The sequence below is a fragment of the Electrona antarctica genome (assembly GCF_951216825.1).
Source record: "Electrona antarctica genome assembly, chromosome: 10".
Classification (NCBI taxonomy): domain Eukaryota; kingdom Metazoa; phylum Chordata; class Actinopteri; order Myctophiformes; family Myctophidae; genus Electrona; species Electrona antarctica.
Genome location: NC_136791.1, coordinates 42,433,970 through 42,452,285, shown reverse-complemented (window position 1 = coordinate 42,452,285; position 18,316 = coordinate 42,433,970). Strand labels below are relative to the sequence as shown.

At 40.8% G+C, this 18,316-nt stretch overlaps 3 protein-coding genes across 6 annotated transcripts in view; 2 read left to right on the top strand and 1 right to left on the bottom strand.

Moving 5' to 3' along the window:
* rassf4a (Ras association domain family member 4a) overlaps nt 1-18,316 on the bottom strand; it is a 36,597-nt gene that overhangs the window by 8,091 nt on the left and 10,190 nt on the right. For 2 of the 4 annotated variants that reach the window (XR_013790916.1, XM_079511777.1), the window contains exons 2-4: nt 15,529-15,597; nt 9,441-9,529; nt 857-968 (exon numbers count right to left, since the gene is read on the bottom strand). Coding sequence is in view for 3 of the 4 variants with exons in the window: in XM_079511777.1 (XP_079367903.1) it covers nt 857-968; nt 9,441-9,529; nt 15,529-15,581 (254 nt within the window). In the remaining variant the exon portion in view is untranslated. Of the gene's footprint in view, nt 1-856; nt 979-7,492; nt 7,613-9,440; nt 9,530-15,528; nt 15,598-18,316 lie in introns of those variants that run through there. The other 2 variants (XM_079511778.1, XM_079511779.1) reach the window with 2 other exon arrangements.
* Nucleotides 3,334-5,155, top strand: LOC306930686 (uncharacterized protein). The gene is made up of 2 exons (XM_079511781.1): nt 3,334-3,677; nt 4,339-5,155. The coding sequence occupies exon 2, from the start codon at nt 4,340-4,342 to the stop codon at nt 4,778-4,780; it is 441 nt and encodes a 146-aa protein (XP_079367907.1). The 5' UTR covers nt 3,334-3,677; nt 4,339; the 3' UTR covers nt 4,781-5,155.
* Nucleotides 16,304-18,289, top strand: LOC306931233 (uncharacterized protein). Its single transcript, XM_079512516.1, has 4 exons — nt 16,304-16,377; nt 16,773-16,905; nt 16,999-17,082; nt 17,775-18,289. The coding sequence occupies exons 1-4, from the start codon at nt 16,311-16,313 to the stop codon at nt 17,902-17,904; spliced, it is 414 nt and encodes a 137-aa protein (XP_079368642.1). The 5' UTR covers nt 16,304-16,310; the 3' UTR covers nt 17,905-18,289.

The window sequence follows — 18,316 nt, the reverse complement described above, 5'->3', positions numbered from 1 at the left end:
CAATAAAAGATGAGCCCCCGCCGTCTCTGCGGTGCTCATTGTCCACGTTCTGTGAGCTTGTGGATGGGCAGTTTTTGCCACAGAATTAGGGACGCTAGGGTTTAATGTGCTGCCTGGCATGTTTTGTTTAGACACTCGAGTACGACTTGGCTGACAATTTTCCAAAGCATACTGTGGTTTGTTTGTTTGTTTGTTTGTTTTTTTAAGGAAATTATTCTCAGTACAGCATGAATGTCATCTCGCAGAGACATGACACATGCTTGTGAAAGGTAACCCGATATATCATTATGCTTTATTTATTTATGTCCGTCATGTTGACATTGCATTTTATCCACATGAATCTTAGCATTCTCATACTGGGGGCAAACATTCAGCGATGTGAGCATGTAGAGCAGCGATGTTTGGTGTAGAGGGGAAAAAGAAGCGGCCCAAGTATAGAGCCCTGCAGGGGACCTCAGTCAACCAAGTGATATAGGGTTTAAGTGTTAACATGTTTTCTTTTGTGTTTTTTTCTTAATCGATTTGAAAAGGGTAGAGGAAAATAGTGAGAGTAATTTACAAATGAAAAGTCCATGACTTATTAACCATGCAATCAATTATTCAGGTAAGTTCTATAACATGTTAATTTGTTAATGACTATAGAAACAATCGTAAAATCTATTCTAGCAAAATTGTAGTTTATAAATGAAATCTGTGAAGAGACAATGGTCCTATAAGAAGATGTGAAAATAATTTGGGTCTCTCACTTTACAGTACCGTGTAAGAAACAGAGAGATAAGCAGACAGCTGCCCCATGGTTACTATGAGCGTGGTTGTTCCTGCAACTTGTACACAATGATGAAAGTCTATCACCTACCGATTGGCTCCAGTGGTGGAGTAATGGAATCTTTCGTTGTCATCTTGCATCTGAAGCCTGATTGGTCGACGGAGACCCCAGTGGATGTTCAGTAACCCTTCAAGTATCAGCGCTCCGTCCTCCTGCACACACACACACACACACACACACACACACACACACACACACAGGTCAGAGAGGATATCCTGCTGGCAGCCGGGCCACATCAGTTCAATATCAGGTGTACGTGCAAGCAGCAGTCGCTCACAGTCACTGGGTTGAGCCCTCTCATCTTGGAGAAAGCCAGGCCAGACCGACCCGCCCTGCTGACCAGAGGTGTAGTCACGTCTCAGAGCGAGGCGGCCATGAGTCAAAGAGAGACGCACGCGGCTGCTTCAGGTCACGTAGGCGGCTACGCGCCGGCGGCCATTTTTATTTCACGTTGTGGAGAGCTAAATTTAGAAGACGGTGGTGCTATATCATTGGTCTAAGAATAGAGTGTGATTAGATTAGGGGAAACTTATTCCCAGTAATTTAAAGCCCTGTATCATTTTATCTTAAGAGGAAGCAAGTCTGTAAGTCATCTGAAATGCTCCCTGGGTATGTGCCTGGAAGAGCTCTTAAATCCTCGGGAACTGGTCTTTTAGAGGTTCCTAAGACTAGACCTAAAACTAAAAGGCATGGAGAAGCAGCCTTTAGCTATTATGGTCCTATAATGTGGAACAGCCTGCCTGTAAACCTGCGGCTCTCTGAATCCACGGACATTTTTAAAAGAAACCTTAAGACATACCTTTTTAGCATTGCTTTTAATTAGGTCATATCATTATCCTTGTTTGTTTATTTGTAATGTTTTCTTTTTCCTTCTTTGTTTTTTCCATTTCCTTTAATGTCTTTTATATTTGTAATCTGTGAAGCACATTGGTTGCACTTGCTGTATGAAATGTGCTATACAAATAAAGTTGTGATTGATTGATTATTAGTTCTAATGCTGGAGAGTGTTGCTTCTTGACCTATAAGCGTAGCCTTTCACACTATTGACCATTCTATTCTTCGTGCCCTTTACATCTTTGTCTCCTATTTGTCAGGTAGGAGTGCTGCTGTTATGTTATCTCATCTGTTCCACTGAGCTGTAGCCTAGTATGTCCAATCCATGGTCCTAGAATTTGACCCCTTCCACTACTTATTGGTTTTCCATACATTTCTCATGTTAAACAGAGAATACACAGCTCTACTTTGCTTACCTTATAAGTCTTACAAGACTGCGTAACCGTTATAACATAGCATAAAAACATGAGTTCCCTGAATAAGTTTCTCTTCATGAAATATACGAATTATGTGCGCGCGCACACCCACGCGCGTGTGCACACTGCACACACACCCACTGTTTTTTTTAACATCATACGAGTCATTCATGAGTCATGACGGATGTTGTTATTGACTTAGCAGTCGAATGGTTGAGTCAGTCCCCACGGCAAGACCAAAGAACTGCATGAAAGAAAGCTATTCTTTTAAATAACATTTATTGAATTTTCACATAAAGATGAATCGTAAATGTATACAAATAAAGTAAGACAAACTAGAAAAGGTATACATTTAAAAGCACAATACAATAAAACAGACAAGAAAAATGAAAAACAAAACAAAAACAGTAAAGGGCAAGCAGCACATCACAGTAATAATAATAAAAGAAACTATAGATAGTCAGTTATTCATTAGAAGAAATATATATATACACACACACACACAAGTTAACACACACGGGCACATCAGAAGGCAAATTGCAAGAGTACAGCTGGGGCTCTCCAATCCAATGAATCACTTCCTTTATAAATCACAGTAGATAGATCCCTGGGCAAGTAATCTATCAGCGGCTGCCATATATTCACAAGTCATTGTCTATTTTAATTTTGCACTGAGCCTTTCCATTGGAAGTACTCTGTAGATTTCTTTGATTGATTGAAATATTTATTAACAGTTTGCAGAATTACAGTACATTTCAAGCACAAACTCAATACATATACTGTTAACTGTGAGTGGACGACCCAATTAAGCATTACACTTCAATTCATCCACCGAGTCACTGATGGAGGTTTTTCGTGAATCCAATTAAACAAAATGCATTTTCTAGCTACACAGAGAAGCTTATTAAGTAGCTTAGCTCTTCTAGGATCTAGTACCCCACATTTTGATGGCAGCCCTAATAAAAATTGTCTAGGGATCTTTACAGATCGTAGACTTCATAATTGAACTCAATTATTTTGTCACACAAGACCAGAATCTGGCTATCTTGGGACATTCCAAGAAACAGTGTATATCAAAATTTCAGGTGTTCTGTGTTGTCTATGAAGTATCCTATACTGCATCTCTTTGAACCTGCTACTTAGAAAAGTAGACGGAGAAGATGTAATGCATTCAGACCAACAATCTTCAGGAGTGTGTTGGCTTTCTGATCACATAACCCTTTCAAATGGGAGTGTGCGTGTGTGTGGGCACGCACGTTGTGTGAGAGAGAGTGCATGCGGCTGCTCTCAGGGTCTCATTGTTTCTGAAGTATAAACATTCGGAGTAGTTGAACCTCTGTAACCAGCCACTCCTCCTGAATTTCCTGAACACACAGATACAGTGAGCACGCACACGCGCATGCACACACACACACACACACAGCAAGGTCAGCAGCACTATATTTAGTACCCCGGCGTGGTCCTCTTATCTCTCCAGTGCAGTGTGCGTGTATATAAAGCCCAGTAATGTGTGCAATAGCATCATTCACTCTCGCTCGCTCACTGGACTTAGTCAACATCGCTCTCTTTCACACAGCGTGTCCGACTCCAACATCCTAAAGGTGAGAACGCTTCTTATATTATCTAACCTATACAATAATATCCTAAGGGGCTCTTGCATCTCAGTGGGATTCAGCAGGTCAAATAAAATAAAATAAACAAGGGTCCATTTGGTTACATTGTGTACACTCTGTTACAATTGGATGAAGGATTTGAATGGATAAGAGGATTTAAATATTGATTTAAATATATATGATATTCATCACAATAATTTACAACAAAAGGTTCAAGTCGCCATTGAAAAAAGGATATAAAGTATGCAATTATCAGGAAATCCAGTACTGTACATATATATCAAATCCTGTATTCTCATTATTATAACTGACTTAATTAAAAATAGAGTAAAGACGTGTGAGATGTGAAGTTATACATGACCTGGAGCTACACAATCTCTATAGCCTTGTTATAGAGTTGTAAAATGTTACTGCTGATAAATTACATTTGAGGCTTAACACAACTGAATTTTTTTTTTTTAAATAATTTTAATGGTATAAGCGAACTGTTGAAGTTAATTTAGAGACAGACCTTTACTTATCCCTGTGGGGAAGGAAATCCACATGTCATAGCAGCAGTGCTTAGGTGAACCGAAGCGTTCAGTTCTTATGACTTCCATGGTGACAACAACCCAACTCAACAGTCCTTCTCTTCTCTCTCTCATTGCAGAATGAAGCGCAGACAGTTGCTCCTGCCCCTGGTTCACCTACCCACCATCAAAGAGACCCTGGAGGACTCCGTTTCACATGGGGTCCCTGCCCTGCCCTCCTCCTCCTCCTCCTCCTCCTCCTCCTGCTCCTGCTCCTCCTCACAGTCTCTGCAGAGCACCCAGACCCTTGAGGACTACATGAGCAGCATCCAGGCACTCGCCCGGCCCGCAGAGGCCGCAAGCTATGGCCCCGTCCGGCTGCAAAGGACCCAGAGGCCGAGGCTTTTTTCCAAGGCCCAAATGAAGCACTCTGCCTCGGCATCGATGCCTCGCGGATCCCCCCGCACACTAAGGACTCCCAGGCTCGCCTCATCCTCCACTCATGAGGAGTTCTCACTGACGGGGGGCAGAGCAAGAGACCCTGTGGACTGGCTGTTTGGACAGTCACAGAGTAGGACTTGAAGGACAAGGTGCATGAAGGGATATGTAGGCAATCGTTTGGTACTGTAACCCAAACCTTTTCCATGTCAAGGACCCCCAAATTGATATCATTTGGTCGCAGACCCCCTATCTGAAAATGATGTGTTGATCATTTAGCTGGGGACCAACTCAAGGAGCCAAGACCCCATGTTGAGAACCAGTATACACTGTACAGACAATACCGAATCATGCGATTCTATGCTGCGACAGAACGACGACAGAACGATGTAGCAAGTCTCTTGGAGAGCTTACGATATATTTATTTCTAACGCCTCAGGTCGACTCAGGTCATCATGTTTACATTCTCAAACTCTATTCTATGTTGACTTTTCTACAATTTATAATAAAACCTACAAATGAAAATGTGTTTCTTTTGCTTTTTTGTATTTTTTCTTTGACAAATGCATTTTCGGTAACCTATACTACAAATTACAAAAAAGAAAACCAGTATTATAGTTAAAATACAAAACAAATAAGCTCTGTACTTTTGAGAACAAAGTTACCAGCATGTTTTTTTTTAACATTGAAGCCAAAGCCATTACTGGTGATGACAACTGACAAGTGACTTTCAGCTGAAGACAAAGCACTTCTGTGCCCTCTGCTGGTAGCCAGCGGTACGACAGCACAATAGCTAAATAAACTAACATTCTCTTAAACACTAGAGGGAGTTGCATGCATGGATATTTATAGATAGATCATAGGTTGGTTGTTAGACCTACCACAGGCAGTGCTCAGCATACACACAGCCCACAGCAACATAGGATTAGATTGAAATGCAATTTACATGCATAATTAATTATTAGCAATCAATATATAAAAATACTCCTGTATTGTCAATCAGGTTGTCAATAGCACACCATTCTCAAGTGTAATAATGAACTGCATTTATAGTAGGATATAACACACCTTTCTCAATTTAATCGCATTCACCCATTCACACCGGCAGACACTGTGAAAGGCACCAAACTGCTCATCGGGACCAGTTAGGGGTCCGGTGTCTTGCTCAAGGACACTTCGACACACAGCCAGGAGGGCCTGGGGATAAAACCTTTAACCAGGAACCTCCAACAATGATGCAGCCGCAGGCTATTGAGCTTTACTTGTACATTAATGACATGTAGATCAGGGGTTCTCAACGTTTTTGGCCGGGGACCCCCGGAAATGCTTTGGCAATATCTCGGGACCCCCGCCCCGCCCCCTCCCGACCCCCAATATAAATTGACTGCTACAATAACCTTAACCCATTTTGGGCGGGAACCCCTTTTGGTGTTTTAAGCATTATGTTATAATTTAGCTAATGAAAAATAGCAGATCTACAAGCTCATAGCGCGCCACCGAGTGGCGCGCTACGAGCTTGTAGGTCTGCTATTTTTGAAAAACCGTGAAAAAAAAAAAGAAATCTTTTATTTTTATTTTTTTGAAAATAATTTGGGGACCCCCTAAAATAATTTGGCGACCCCCCCCCGAGGGGTCGCGACCCACAGGTTGAGAACCCCTGATGTAGATTACTGTATGAAAAAGACAAACAACACCAGGCATCATGACAAGAGCATAACACTTACTGTACATGTTTGTGGCCTGTCTAACTACCCTGAACTCTTCCACTTTCACTCAGAAGAACCGGTTTGACAGACTGGCTACTACAATAACAGTCTGACAGATTACACTAACCAACATGTCTGAACGTCATCAGTTTTACTCAGTTTCAACCGCATACACTCATTTAGCCCATTATTCTTTGATGTAGAAGATTAACCGCTTAACAACTTGAACCGCTGCATCCTTGTTCTAGGCATTTCCTAGTAGGTGAATATTCTGCAAAACAACATGTAGCTTGGCCATGTTCAGCAAAGAGATTTCGCGCAGGGAAAAAGCCTGGGGCCAAGGCCAAGGGGCACTAGCATTTACAGTAATACTTTGGCTATTCGAAAATAGACAATCTACAAGGTCACAACGTGTCGTGAATGTGACGCGTTGTGAGCTTGCAGAAATGTTATTGGTTATAAATGTTCATAAATGTAGAAGATTTGAGAAATTTTGGAAATTAAAAAAAAATGTAAGATGTGATTTCTTTATTTTGAAAATGTCCATCTATAATGAACATGCCCAAAATAGAGGTATGGCAGGTTGAAAGAGGTTAGAGATTCACCCAGCCGTGTGTATTATGATAACATTCCACCATGTGTCCCAGCTGAGTAATACTGTACATGGTCCCCCTCTCTCATGACCACAGGGGCTGGTGAGTCAACTGCCAGCAATCTACGCCATCATTATCTGGTTTATGAGGTTAGATGGACTATTCAAATAGCGTCCGTATGCCAAGCTGTTAAGACATATAAATGATTTACAAAACCACAAGTTAATCCGGAACAGCGTTAAACGAACATGTGTCTGTGGTTCTGTCGACACCCAAAATCAAACAACAATAATGTTGCTAATGCCGCTCGACTCAAACAGTGTGGAACTAATTTATAATCAGAGTAAAAATCATCTTTAAATGGTAGCCATAACCACTACTAGACCAATGGCTCCCAAACCTTTATCCACTTAAGCCCTATATGTCTCGTACGACATGGTGTGAGCTTGTAGATCTGCTATTTTCATTTTTTTTTTAATATATATATATTTTGAGCATTTTTGACAATAGGACCATGAGAAAAAAAAGAAAAAATAAAAGTCCTGTTGCACACCTACCGAGATGGACAAGTGCATCAAGAGTAATGAACTTGAGGCCTGGGCCATGGCTCAGTGGTCCAGGCACCTTGGCTGGTAATCCAGTCTGGCAGTGTGCCGCGGGTTCGACTCCCGATCCTTTATTGCATGTCTTCCCCCCATCTCTCTCCCCATTTCCTGTCAGCCTACTGTCTGTCCCTCCATAAAAAAATATAAAAAATAAAAGGCGAAAGCCACAAAAAAAAACATTAAAAAAAAAGAGTAATGAACTTGAAGAGCAGCAAAAGGGGAAGAAATGTATTGATACAATGTTTCAGTCACTCAGACCTTCATCGGGCATAAACGTTAAATAAATGACAATATGACCATTGCAAGTTATGATCTTGAGCAACATGTTTACACTTTTGTAAGGTCTCCCCCTACCACCCCCCCCTCCCTCCCCCTTCTGATCGTTGACCCGGACCTGAGGTGAGGAAACACTGATCTGTTACAGACATTGTAGATTCTGCCACATAAAGGTCATTGTTCTGGGTCGGCGTGTGTGTGTGTGTGTGTGTGTGTGTGTGTGTGTGTGTGTGTGTGTGTGTCTCCAAGTCTTGTCCTGCTCACAAAAATGTGTCCATTTCGTGGAAAAATCCCAGGGTCAGTGAGCTAATATAGTAGTCATATGGAAGAGGAGACAGTGTGGCGCACACACACACACACTGACACACACACACACACACACACACACCCACCCACCCCCCCCCCCCCCCCCCAGCCCTGTTTAGATTCCTATGGGGGAACTCCCAACCATAAAAGCCAGAGAATAACGGTGAAACAAATAACCTCACTCCTGCATACAGTTGTCCAACATCATCATTTAGGCTATACCACAACAGCTACATATGGTACTACTTTGCCAGACACATAGTGTATATGTCTGGATTCTACATGTCCAAATGTTCCCCATGCTCACTCAACTGGAATGAGACGGGGATTTTGTTTTTGTCTTCGTCCCTAACCTGCACTTGTCCTGACTCCCGTTCATGAACAAGCAGAAGGCTTCATGCCTGTGAAGATGAATGATGAAGATACCTGTGCTTAATAGCAAGTCAAAACAAGTCTGACTCATTGTGATTCCAAATAAAATAAATTGGCAAAGATTAAAAAAAAATGACCAAATATTATAGGAACATGCTGTATATAAAACATAGTAAGAAAAAAAAAGAAGGGATTACAATAACAACTTTGTGTGGCACGTGTGGCTTAAAGGAGAATTCCCTACTAGAAGGCTTTCTTACCTTTATTTGTAGTCCCCACCAAAGTGGTCCAGGGGTTATTTTGTGCAAAAGTGCATTATTGGCTATTTCCCCTACCATATAAGCCCTCACTGGGGGTTGGGTTGTTGTGCTAATTCGCTTATTTCCATCGAAATAAGTAGTAAAGTGTGCCGCTTGGGATACTATTTTCATTATGAAGAGAGGATATATACAACAAAAATAGATTTTTGAGCGATGGAAATAAGCGAATTAGCACAACACCCCATAGCCCCATTCAATTCAATGCAATTCAGAGAGGGCTCATGGTAGGGGAAATAGCCAATAATGCGCTTTTGCACAAAATAACACCTGGACCTCTTTGGTGGGGACGTAACGACTACAAATAAAGGTAAGAAAGCCTTCTAGTATTGAATTCTCCTTTAACTGTTCTGGTTTAACTGGTTTCTGTTTCATCTGTGACTTGTTTATTGAGTAAGATCACATATCTGGAAAATTGCCAAGCTCCTGTGTCTCGTGAACCAAGTCAGACTCATAATAGGCGAACATTCTACAGTACATTCTGTGAAAATAGACAGTGTTCAAGCTTGTACTGTATGTAGATCAGATATTTGATGTACAAATACTGGTAAATTATTAACGAAACCTGCTTCTACCAAAATGAAACGGTTTGTAAATGTAGCTGTAGCTTTCTCCAGACAGGTGATAACCACATTGTCTTACCTCCCGCGTTCTCAGCTGGAAGTTCTTCCCTTCATGGTAACAGTTGTAGGTTCTCAGCAGTGACAAAATGTCAGACCTGAATGTGAACAAATTACCACCAAGGATCAATCAATCAATCTTTATTTGTCACATACATATTTAAAAATCTTTAAAATGCAGTGAAATGTATGTAGGTCAGCCCCACAGAAGTGAGCAGTAAAACAGGACAAGAGGACTAAAAGCTAAAATAAATCCTACCATTTAAAACACTTCCATCCCTAAAACCAGCAAGACCATAATAAATAATTAAGTTAGACTACAATACTAATAATAATGTCCATTTGTGTCATGTCCATGTGAAGTCCCTGTGAAGGGAGGGGGGGGATGCACAGGGATACACAGATGCCAAGTTGCCAACACAATGCAAGCACCCTCTTGCCTTTCTTTCTTTAGTTGAAAATATGTTATTTTTGACTCAGACTTGGACTTAAGTGAAAGTACCAATACCACAACGTAGGACTACTCTGTTACCAATACCACAGTGTAGGACTACTGTTACCAATACCACAGTGTAGGACTACTGTTACCAATACCACAGTGTAGGACTACTGTTACCAATACCACAGTGTAGGACTACTCTGTTACCAATACCACAGTGTAGGACTACTCTGTTACCAATACCACAGTGTAGGACTACTGTTACCAATACCACAGTGTAGGACTACTGTTACCAATACCACAGTGTAGGACTACTGTTACCAATACCACAGTGTAGGACTACTCTGTTACCAATACCACAGTGTAGGACTACTCTGTTACCAATACCACAGTGTAGGACTACTCTGTTACCAATACCACAGTGTAGGACTACTCTGTTACCAATACCACAGTGTAGGACTACTCTGTTACCAATACCACAGTGTAGGACTACTGTTACCAATACCACAGTGTAGGACTACTCTGTTACCAATACCACAGTGTAGGACTACTCTGTTACCAATACCACAGTGTAGGACTACTCTGTTACCAATACCACAGTGTAGGACTACTCTGTTACCAATACCACAATGTAGGACTACTCTGTTACCAATACCACAGTGTAGGACTACTCTGTTACCAATACCACAACGTAGGACTACTCTGTTACCAATACCACAGTGTAGGACTACTGTTACCAATACCACAATGTAGGACTACTGTTACCAATACCACAACGTAGGACTACTGTTACCAATACCACAGTGTAGGACTACTGTTACCAATACCACAGTGTAGGACTACTGTTACCAATACCACAGTGTAGGACTACTGTTACCAATACCACAGTGTAGGACTACTGTTACCAATACCACAGTGTAGGACTACTGTTACCAATACCACAGTGTAGGACTACTGTTACCAATACCACAGTGTAGGACTACTGTTACCAATACCACAGTGTAGGACTACTGTTACCAATACCACAGTGTAGGACTACTCTGTTACCAATACCACAGTGTAGGACTACTCTGTTACCAATACCACAGTGTAGGACTACTGTTACCAATACCACAGTGTAGGACTACTGTTACCAATACCACAGTGTAGGACTACTGTTACCAATACCACAGTGTAGGACTACTGTTACCAATACCACAGTGTAGGACTACTCTGTTACCAATACCACAGTGTAGGACTACTGTTACCAATACCACAGTGTAGGACTACTCTGTTACCAATACCACAGTGTAGGACTACTGTTACCAATACCACAACGTAGGACTACTGTTACCAATACCACAGTGTAGGACTACTGTTACCAATACCACAGTGTAGGACTACTCTGTTACCAATACCACAGTGTAGGACTACTGTTACCAATACCACAGTGTAGGACTACTCTGTTACCAATACCACAGTGTAGGACTACTCTGTTACCAATACCACAGTGTAGGACTACTGTTACCAATACCACAGTGTAGGACTACTGTTACCAATACCACAGTGTAGGACTACTCTGTTACCAATACCACAACGTAGGACTACTCTGTTACCAATACCACAGTGTAGGACTACTGTTACCAATACCACAGTGTAGGACTACTGTTACCAATACCACAGTGTAGGACTACTGTTACCAATACCACAGTGTAGGACTACTCTGTTACCAATACCACAGTGTAGGACTACTGTTACCAATACCACAGTGTAGGACTACTGTTACCAATACCACAGTGTAGGACTACTGTTACCAATACCACAGTGTAGGACTACTGTTACCAATACCACAACGTAGGACTACTGTTACCAATACCACAACGTAGGACTACTGTTACCAATACCACAGTGTAGGACTACTCTGTTACCAATACCACAGTGTAGGACTACTGTTACCAATACCACAACGTAGGACTACTCTGTTACCAATACCACAGTGTAGGACTACTGTTACCAATACCACAGTGTAGGACTACTGTTACCAATACCACAACGTAGGACTACTCTGTTACCAATACCACAGTGTAGGACTACTGTTACCAATACCACAGTGTAGGACTACTCTGTTACCAATACCACAGTGTAGGACTACTCTGTTACCAATACCACAGTGTAGGACTACTCTGTTACCAATACCACAGTGTAGGACTACTGTTACCAATACCACAGTGTAGGACTACTGTTACCAATACCACAGTGTAGGACTACTGTTACCAATACCACAGTGTAGGACTACTCTGTTACCAATACCACAGTGTAGGACTACTGTTACCAATACCACAACGTAGGACTACTGTTACCAATACCACAACGTAGGACTACTCTGTTACCAATACCACAGTGTAGGACTACTGTTACCAATACCACAGTGTAGGACTACTGTTACCAATACCACAGTGTAGGACTACTGTTACCAATACCACAGTGTAGGACTACTGTTACCAATACCACAGTGTAGGACTACTCTGTTACCAATACCACAGTGTAGGACTACTGTTACCAATACCACAGTGTAGGACTACTGTTACCAATACCACAGTGTAGGACTACTGTTACCAATACCACAGTGTAGGACTACTCTGTTACCAATACCACAGTGTAGGACTACTGTTACCAATACCACAGTGTAGGACTACTGTTACCAATACCACAGTGTAGGACTACTGTTACCAATACCACAGTGTAGGACTACTGTTACCAATACCACAGTGTAGGACTACTCTGTTACTAATACCACAGTGTAGGACTACTGTTACCAATACCACAGTGTAGGACTACTGTTACCAATACCACAGTGTAGGACTACTGTTACCAATACCACAGTGTAGGACTACTCTGTTACCAATACCACAGTGTAGGACTACTCTGTTACCAATACCACAGTGTAGGACTACGGTTACCAATACCACAGTGTAGGACTACTCTGTTACCAATACCACAGTGTAGGACTACTGTTACCAATACCACAGTGTAGGACTACTGTTACCAATACCACAGTGTAGGACTACTCTGTTACCAATACCACAGTGTAGGACTACTCTGTTACCAATACCACAGTGTAGGACTACTGTTACCAATACCACAGTGTAGGACTACTGTTACCAATACCACAACGTAGGACTACTCTGTTACCAATACCACAGTGTAGGACTACTCTGTTACCAATACCACAGTGTAGGACTACTCTGTTACCAATACCACAGTGTAGGACTACGGTTACCAATACCACAGTGTAGGACTACTCTGTTACCAATACCACAGTGTAGGACTACTGTTACCAATACCACAGTGTAGGACTACTGTTACCAATACCACAGTGTAGGACTACTCTGTTACCAATACCACAGTGTAGGACTACTCTGTTACCAATACCACAGTGTAGGACTACTGTTACCAATACCACAGTGTAGGACTACTGTTACCAATACCACAACGTAGGACTACTCTGTTACCAATACCACAGTGTAGGACTACTCTGTTACCAATACCACAGTGTAGGACTACTCTGTTACCAATACCACAGTGTAGGACTACGGTTACCAATACCACAGTGTAGGACTACTCTGTTACCAATACCACAGTGTAGGACTACTGTTACCAATACCACAGTGTAGGACTACTGTTACCAATACCACAGTGTAGGACTACTCTGTTACCAATACCACAGTGTAGGACTACTCTGTTACCAATACCACAGTGTAGGACTACTGTTACCAATACCACAGTGTAGGACTACTGTTACCAATACCACAACGTAGGACTACTCTGTTACCAATACCACAGTGTAGGACTACTCTGTTACCAATACCACAGTGTAGGACTACTCTGTTACCAATACCACAGTGTAGGACTACTGTTACCAATACCACAGTGTAGGACTACTCTGTTACCAATACCACAGTGTAGGACTACTGTTACCAATACCACAACGTAGGACTACTCTGTTACCAATACCACAGTGTAGGACTACTGTTACCAATACCACAGTGTAGGACTACTGTTACCAATACCACAGTGTAGGACTACTCTGTCTGTAAAAGTGCTGCATTCAAAATTGTACTCTAGTCAAAAAACAAACCTACTTCATTTATGTAAAACAAATAGCAAAAAAATAGGCCTATAATGACATGCCCAAAGTAGGGTGCGCCACAGGTTGAAAGTGGTTAATGTGTTCATCACTTTACTGTAGAAGATTGTAAAGGTGGGGCTGATATTAATTATTAAGTTTTAATAATAATTTATCTGTATCTGTTTTGTGTTAATTACCGGTATAAAGAAATATGCAACATAACTAGTAATTAAAGCTGTAGTGGAGTAAAAAAAAAAGAAATCTTCGCACTGCGAGATATAGTGGAGTAGAAGTATAAAGTTCATAAAATACCTCAAAAATGACTTAATTAAATGCACAGTACTTGTGACTTTAAACCCGTGCAGCTTCCCACCACCTTTAAAAGGAACTACAATATGCTTTTTAAACCAGTTTTTAATATTAAATTAAATATCATATAATAATGGATTGAGCCTAAATCACCTCTCTATATAAACAGTCCAAAGACGAAATGCAAATGTGGAACTGAAGAGGGGGATGAATTATACAACGTAGGGACATAGCACCAAATCAGTTAGCCTGTTGTGAGACCACTGTACATAAAAACCCAAATATGATGAGAAAGCCTGATTGTTCAAAATTGGGTTACGGTATTTGAGGGGATAATAGACACTGTACTGTAGAGGAGCGCAAAAAGAAAAAAAAATGGGAAAAGTTTAAATTCATGTTGTAGGATCTTTAAATTAATGTATTTTACACTCGTGTTAAAATAAGTAATTCACCCAAAAACATGACAAATTTTCTATCAATTACACACCCCATGAAGCCATGAATTTATGGAGATTTAGTATGGAGTTTAGTTTGTCGTATTCCTGAGCCAAATGTTTGATGACCGGCTCATGGGTCAGTAGGAGACCCAGTAGAAGACTCTTTGCCGGTCATATTGGCTTAGGATTGCAACAAAACCTCTCCATGAATCAAGGCTTCATGGGGTGTGTAATGTGAGCAAACCTGATAAAAGTATATATAATTACACTTAAAGGACGACTTCACCCCTTTTTAACCCATCTTCATATAATTTGACCTGAGTAATGCTCATGATAAAATGGTACCCATTTTTTTCTATTCGGCCTGTGTCTCATAGGAGGGCTGTATGTGGACACTTCAGACACCCACCTACCAGTGACCTCATCGTTAGGGCAGTTATTATTTCTCTTTTTTTTCTTCTTAATGCGAAAACAATGGCTTCCATTATAGCATGCTAACTTTCCAGGAATAGTCAGCGTGCAGTATCTATTAGCTTGGATTCCCTACCGATGATGTCACTGGTAGGCGGGTTCCTGAGACACAGACCGAGTAGACAAAAATGGTAACATGGGCATTAGTGAGGAGTCGGACCAATTATATGAAGATAGGTTGAAAATGGGTTAAGTCAAGTGGCCCTTTAAGGGATATTTCACTTTAAATGAATCTAACATGGTTAAAATGGATTTAGAAGTTACAAACATGTTTGAAAGTGAAATATCCCTTTAAGTTCATGCTATAATCAAAGAATATACACAAGTGCTTACTTTGCGATGCGTTTTTCTTCAGTAAGCTTCACGTAGGTCTGACTATCACCCATTCTGTCCACAACATAACTGCAGAATAGAGGAGAGGAAAAAAGCATAAGCATTAAATGTAATCATTTCAGCTAACATTTGAATATAATTAGATTGGGTTTCAATGGCTTTTTCACAGTTGGTAATGTTTAAAAAAGAAACAAAAAAAAAAGTTGTTAAATCCATGGTGGCTTCCTTGTTGAGGTTTCTAAGAAATCACATGTACTTATTGATTCAGAGCCAGGTTGACTAACAAAGGCTGCATGTCGGGGCAAAGCTCGGCATGCACTACGAGCACAAAGATTAAAGGAAGAATACGGCTACCGTAGTCAATAACTGATCATTTATGATGTTATCTCAGTCACAGCAATAAAAGATGACCCTCATTGTTTCTTAATTTAAAAAAGTATTTTTAGATTATTTGACAATTACATAAATACATTCTGCACAGTCAGTGAAAAGGAAACAGCCTTGAAAACAGACATGGGAAAAAACGTATTAACCACTACAGTATGTCCTTCAATATGACAAATCTGAAGGAATGTCTGTCCCTGACCGTCAGGGCCTCTGCAGCCGGATACCGATACTTAAGGTTTTCATTTTTTTTCACTGTGAGAGAGAGTGAGGGATTTTCCGCATGGTTTGGAATATCCAGAGTGGCTGTGTGGGTGTGTGGGCGGGGTATGTGTATACAGTGTCTATATAACTACTCACACACGTGGCTTAGAGCTCTGTCAGTGTGTAATGCCAATATGAAGCTTCATCTTCACTCAGTCTGTCAGCTCATTGCTCTGTGCCTCTGCTGTGTCTGCATCACAGGTAAGAAATCTATCCATTTACCTACCGTATCTGTCTACTTCTATTGATCCATCTATCTGCCAATCCATCCTGTTTGTGGAAATATGACTACTTTACTTATGTTACTTTTTGTACAAACGTTACAGTTTCAAAAGTAGTCCGATGAATAGCGATCAGAGAAGGAAACAAAGGAAGTCAGATAACAGGGTGCAATGTCAAATACACATAAGATGCATGATCAGAGCAGAAAATAAAAAGGCTGCATATCGCACTCTTGTGCAAATAGAAACACTTACACAACAGCAGCTATCCTGTGCAAGTGAGACATCAATTCTGAATTGTTGCACTTTATTGATTTAACCTTTTTGTTCTCTTTTGATTTGACCTCTAACCTAAGTTGTTTTTATAATGTCTAGTTCCAGAGACAAGCGGCACGTTTGTCCCAGGATTAAGATGCAGGTGTCCACAGACCCAGAACTCAGTCAGAGGACAACTAGCAGATCTCAGAGTAACTCCCAGCAACCCCAACTGTGACAGACACACTGTCATGTGAGTACCACATCATGGCACGCACACACGCACACACAAAATTCCTGCTACCGTTAAATATGATTCTGATTTAATGGGTGTGTTGTATTTCAGAGTCGTTCTGAAGAAGAACAATGCTGAAGTGTGTCTGAATCCACAGTCACAAGTTGGAAGGTTACTCGTACGCTGCTGGAACAGGTGAGAGACATGATGTCACTTATGTCCACTTGTGATTAACTAAATTAGAGTTTTAACTACATGGTTTAACTACATGGTCTGTCCTTGAAAACAAAAGTTTGTAATATTTGCAATTTTAACTTGTCTTGCATTAGGATTCAATACAATTTTAAATTTAAAGGAGCTTTATTGGAATGAGAAAACATATGTTTACATTGCCAAAGCAAGTGTCAAAATATAATAAAAACTGTTGAAAATGGGTTAAGTGTATAGAGTTGGAGGGGGTAGAGCATTGTGTAACAATGTGTCAAACAATGTTCAAACCATTTGATTTACAAGTCACAGCTGTGTCAGACCACTTTGTGACCCAGTTCTCGGTCCTAACCCACCAGAAAAAACATTGTATTAATTTAAGTGCAGTAATGCAACAGAATGCCAGTGTGATAGCCTAATTTAGCTTGGAAGAGTGTGCAAGTACAACCACACGGACACACAAGGACAAGGGTCTATTTGGTTCCATTTATGAGTTAAATTAAGGATACAATCTTCAAGCTTTTGTACAAATACATCATAGTAGGCCTAAAAACCATGCAGAACAGAGGTTATTTGTGTTAGGAGTCTGACCAAAGCAGAGAACATAAATGCGTTTCAGTAAGTAAGTAAGTAAGTAAGTAAGTCAAGCACTAAGGCTATGTTTGTCTCCTTTCTTTCAGGGCCACTAAATTGGGTCGTAACGTAAAGCTTTGCCTGAGGCGGAGTAGGAAAAGCCGTCCGCAGCATCAGAGGTCACGACACAGGAATGGGGGCCACAAAAGGAGGGCAATGTCCCCGAACTCCTCTTAGGCAATCAACCAGAACAATACAACACTACTGTATGGAGAGGAAGTGTCCCGTCCAGAATCTGACCCAATGATGACTCCTGTCTGATAAGAGAGGCTACCAGGGACTGTTAAGGGGTTAACATTTTCCCTTTCCTGCTCTGCTGGTGGCAGTAGCTTTCTATTTGTGTATGTCTGAGATACAGTAAAACAAAGCTGGTTCTTTGTTTTATGATGTGCCATCGAGTAGCATTTTTAGCATTTACACACCGTTACGTATGTTATGAACTCATAACTATAACGTTTTTGGAGATACAGTAAATGCATTTTTAGTTTATTATTAAAAATAATGTTTTTTTACGTTTTTGTATATTGCACTTTGGTAAATAAATGTATCAAATACAGCTCAACCTTTTGTGGTTATTTATTTAGTAAAT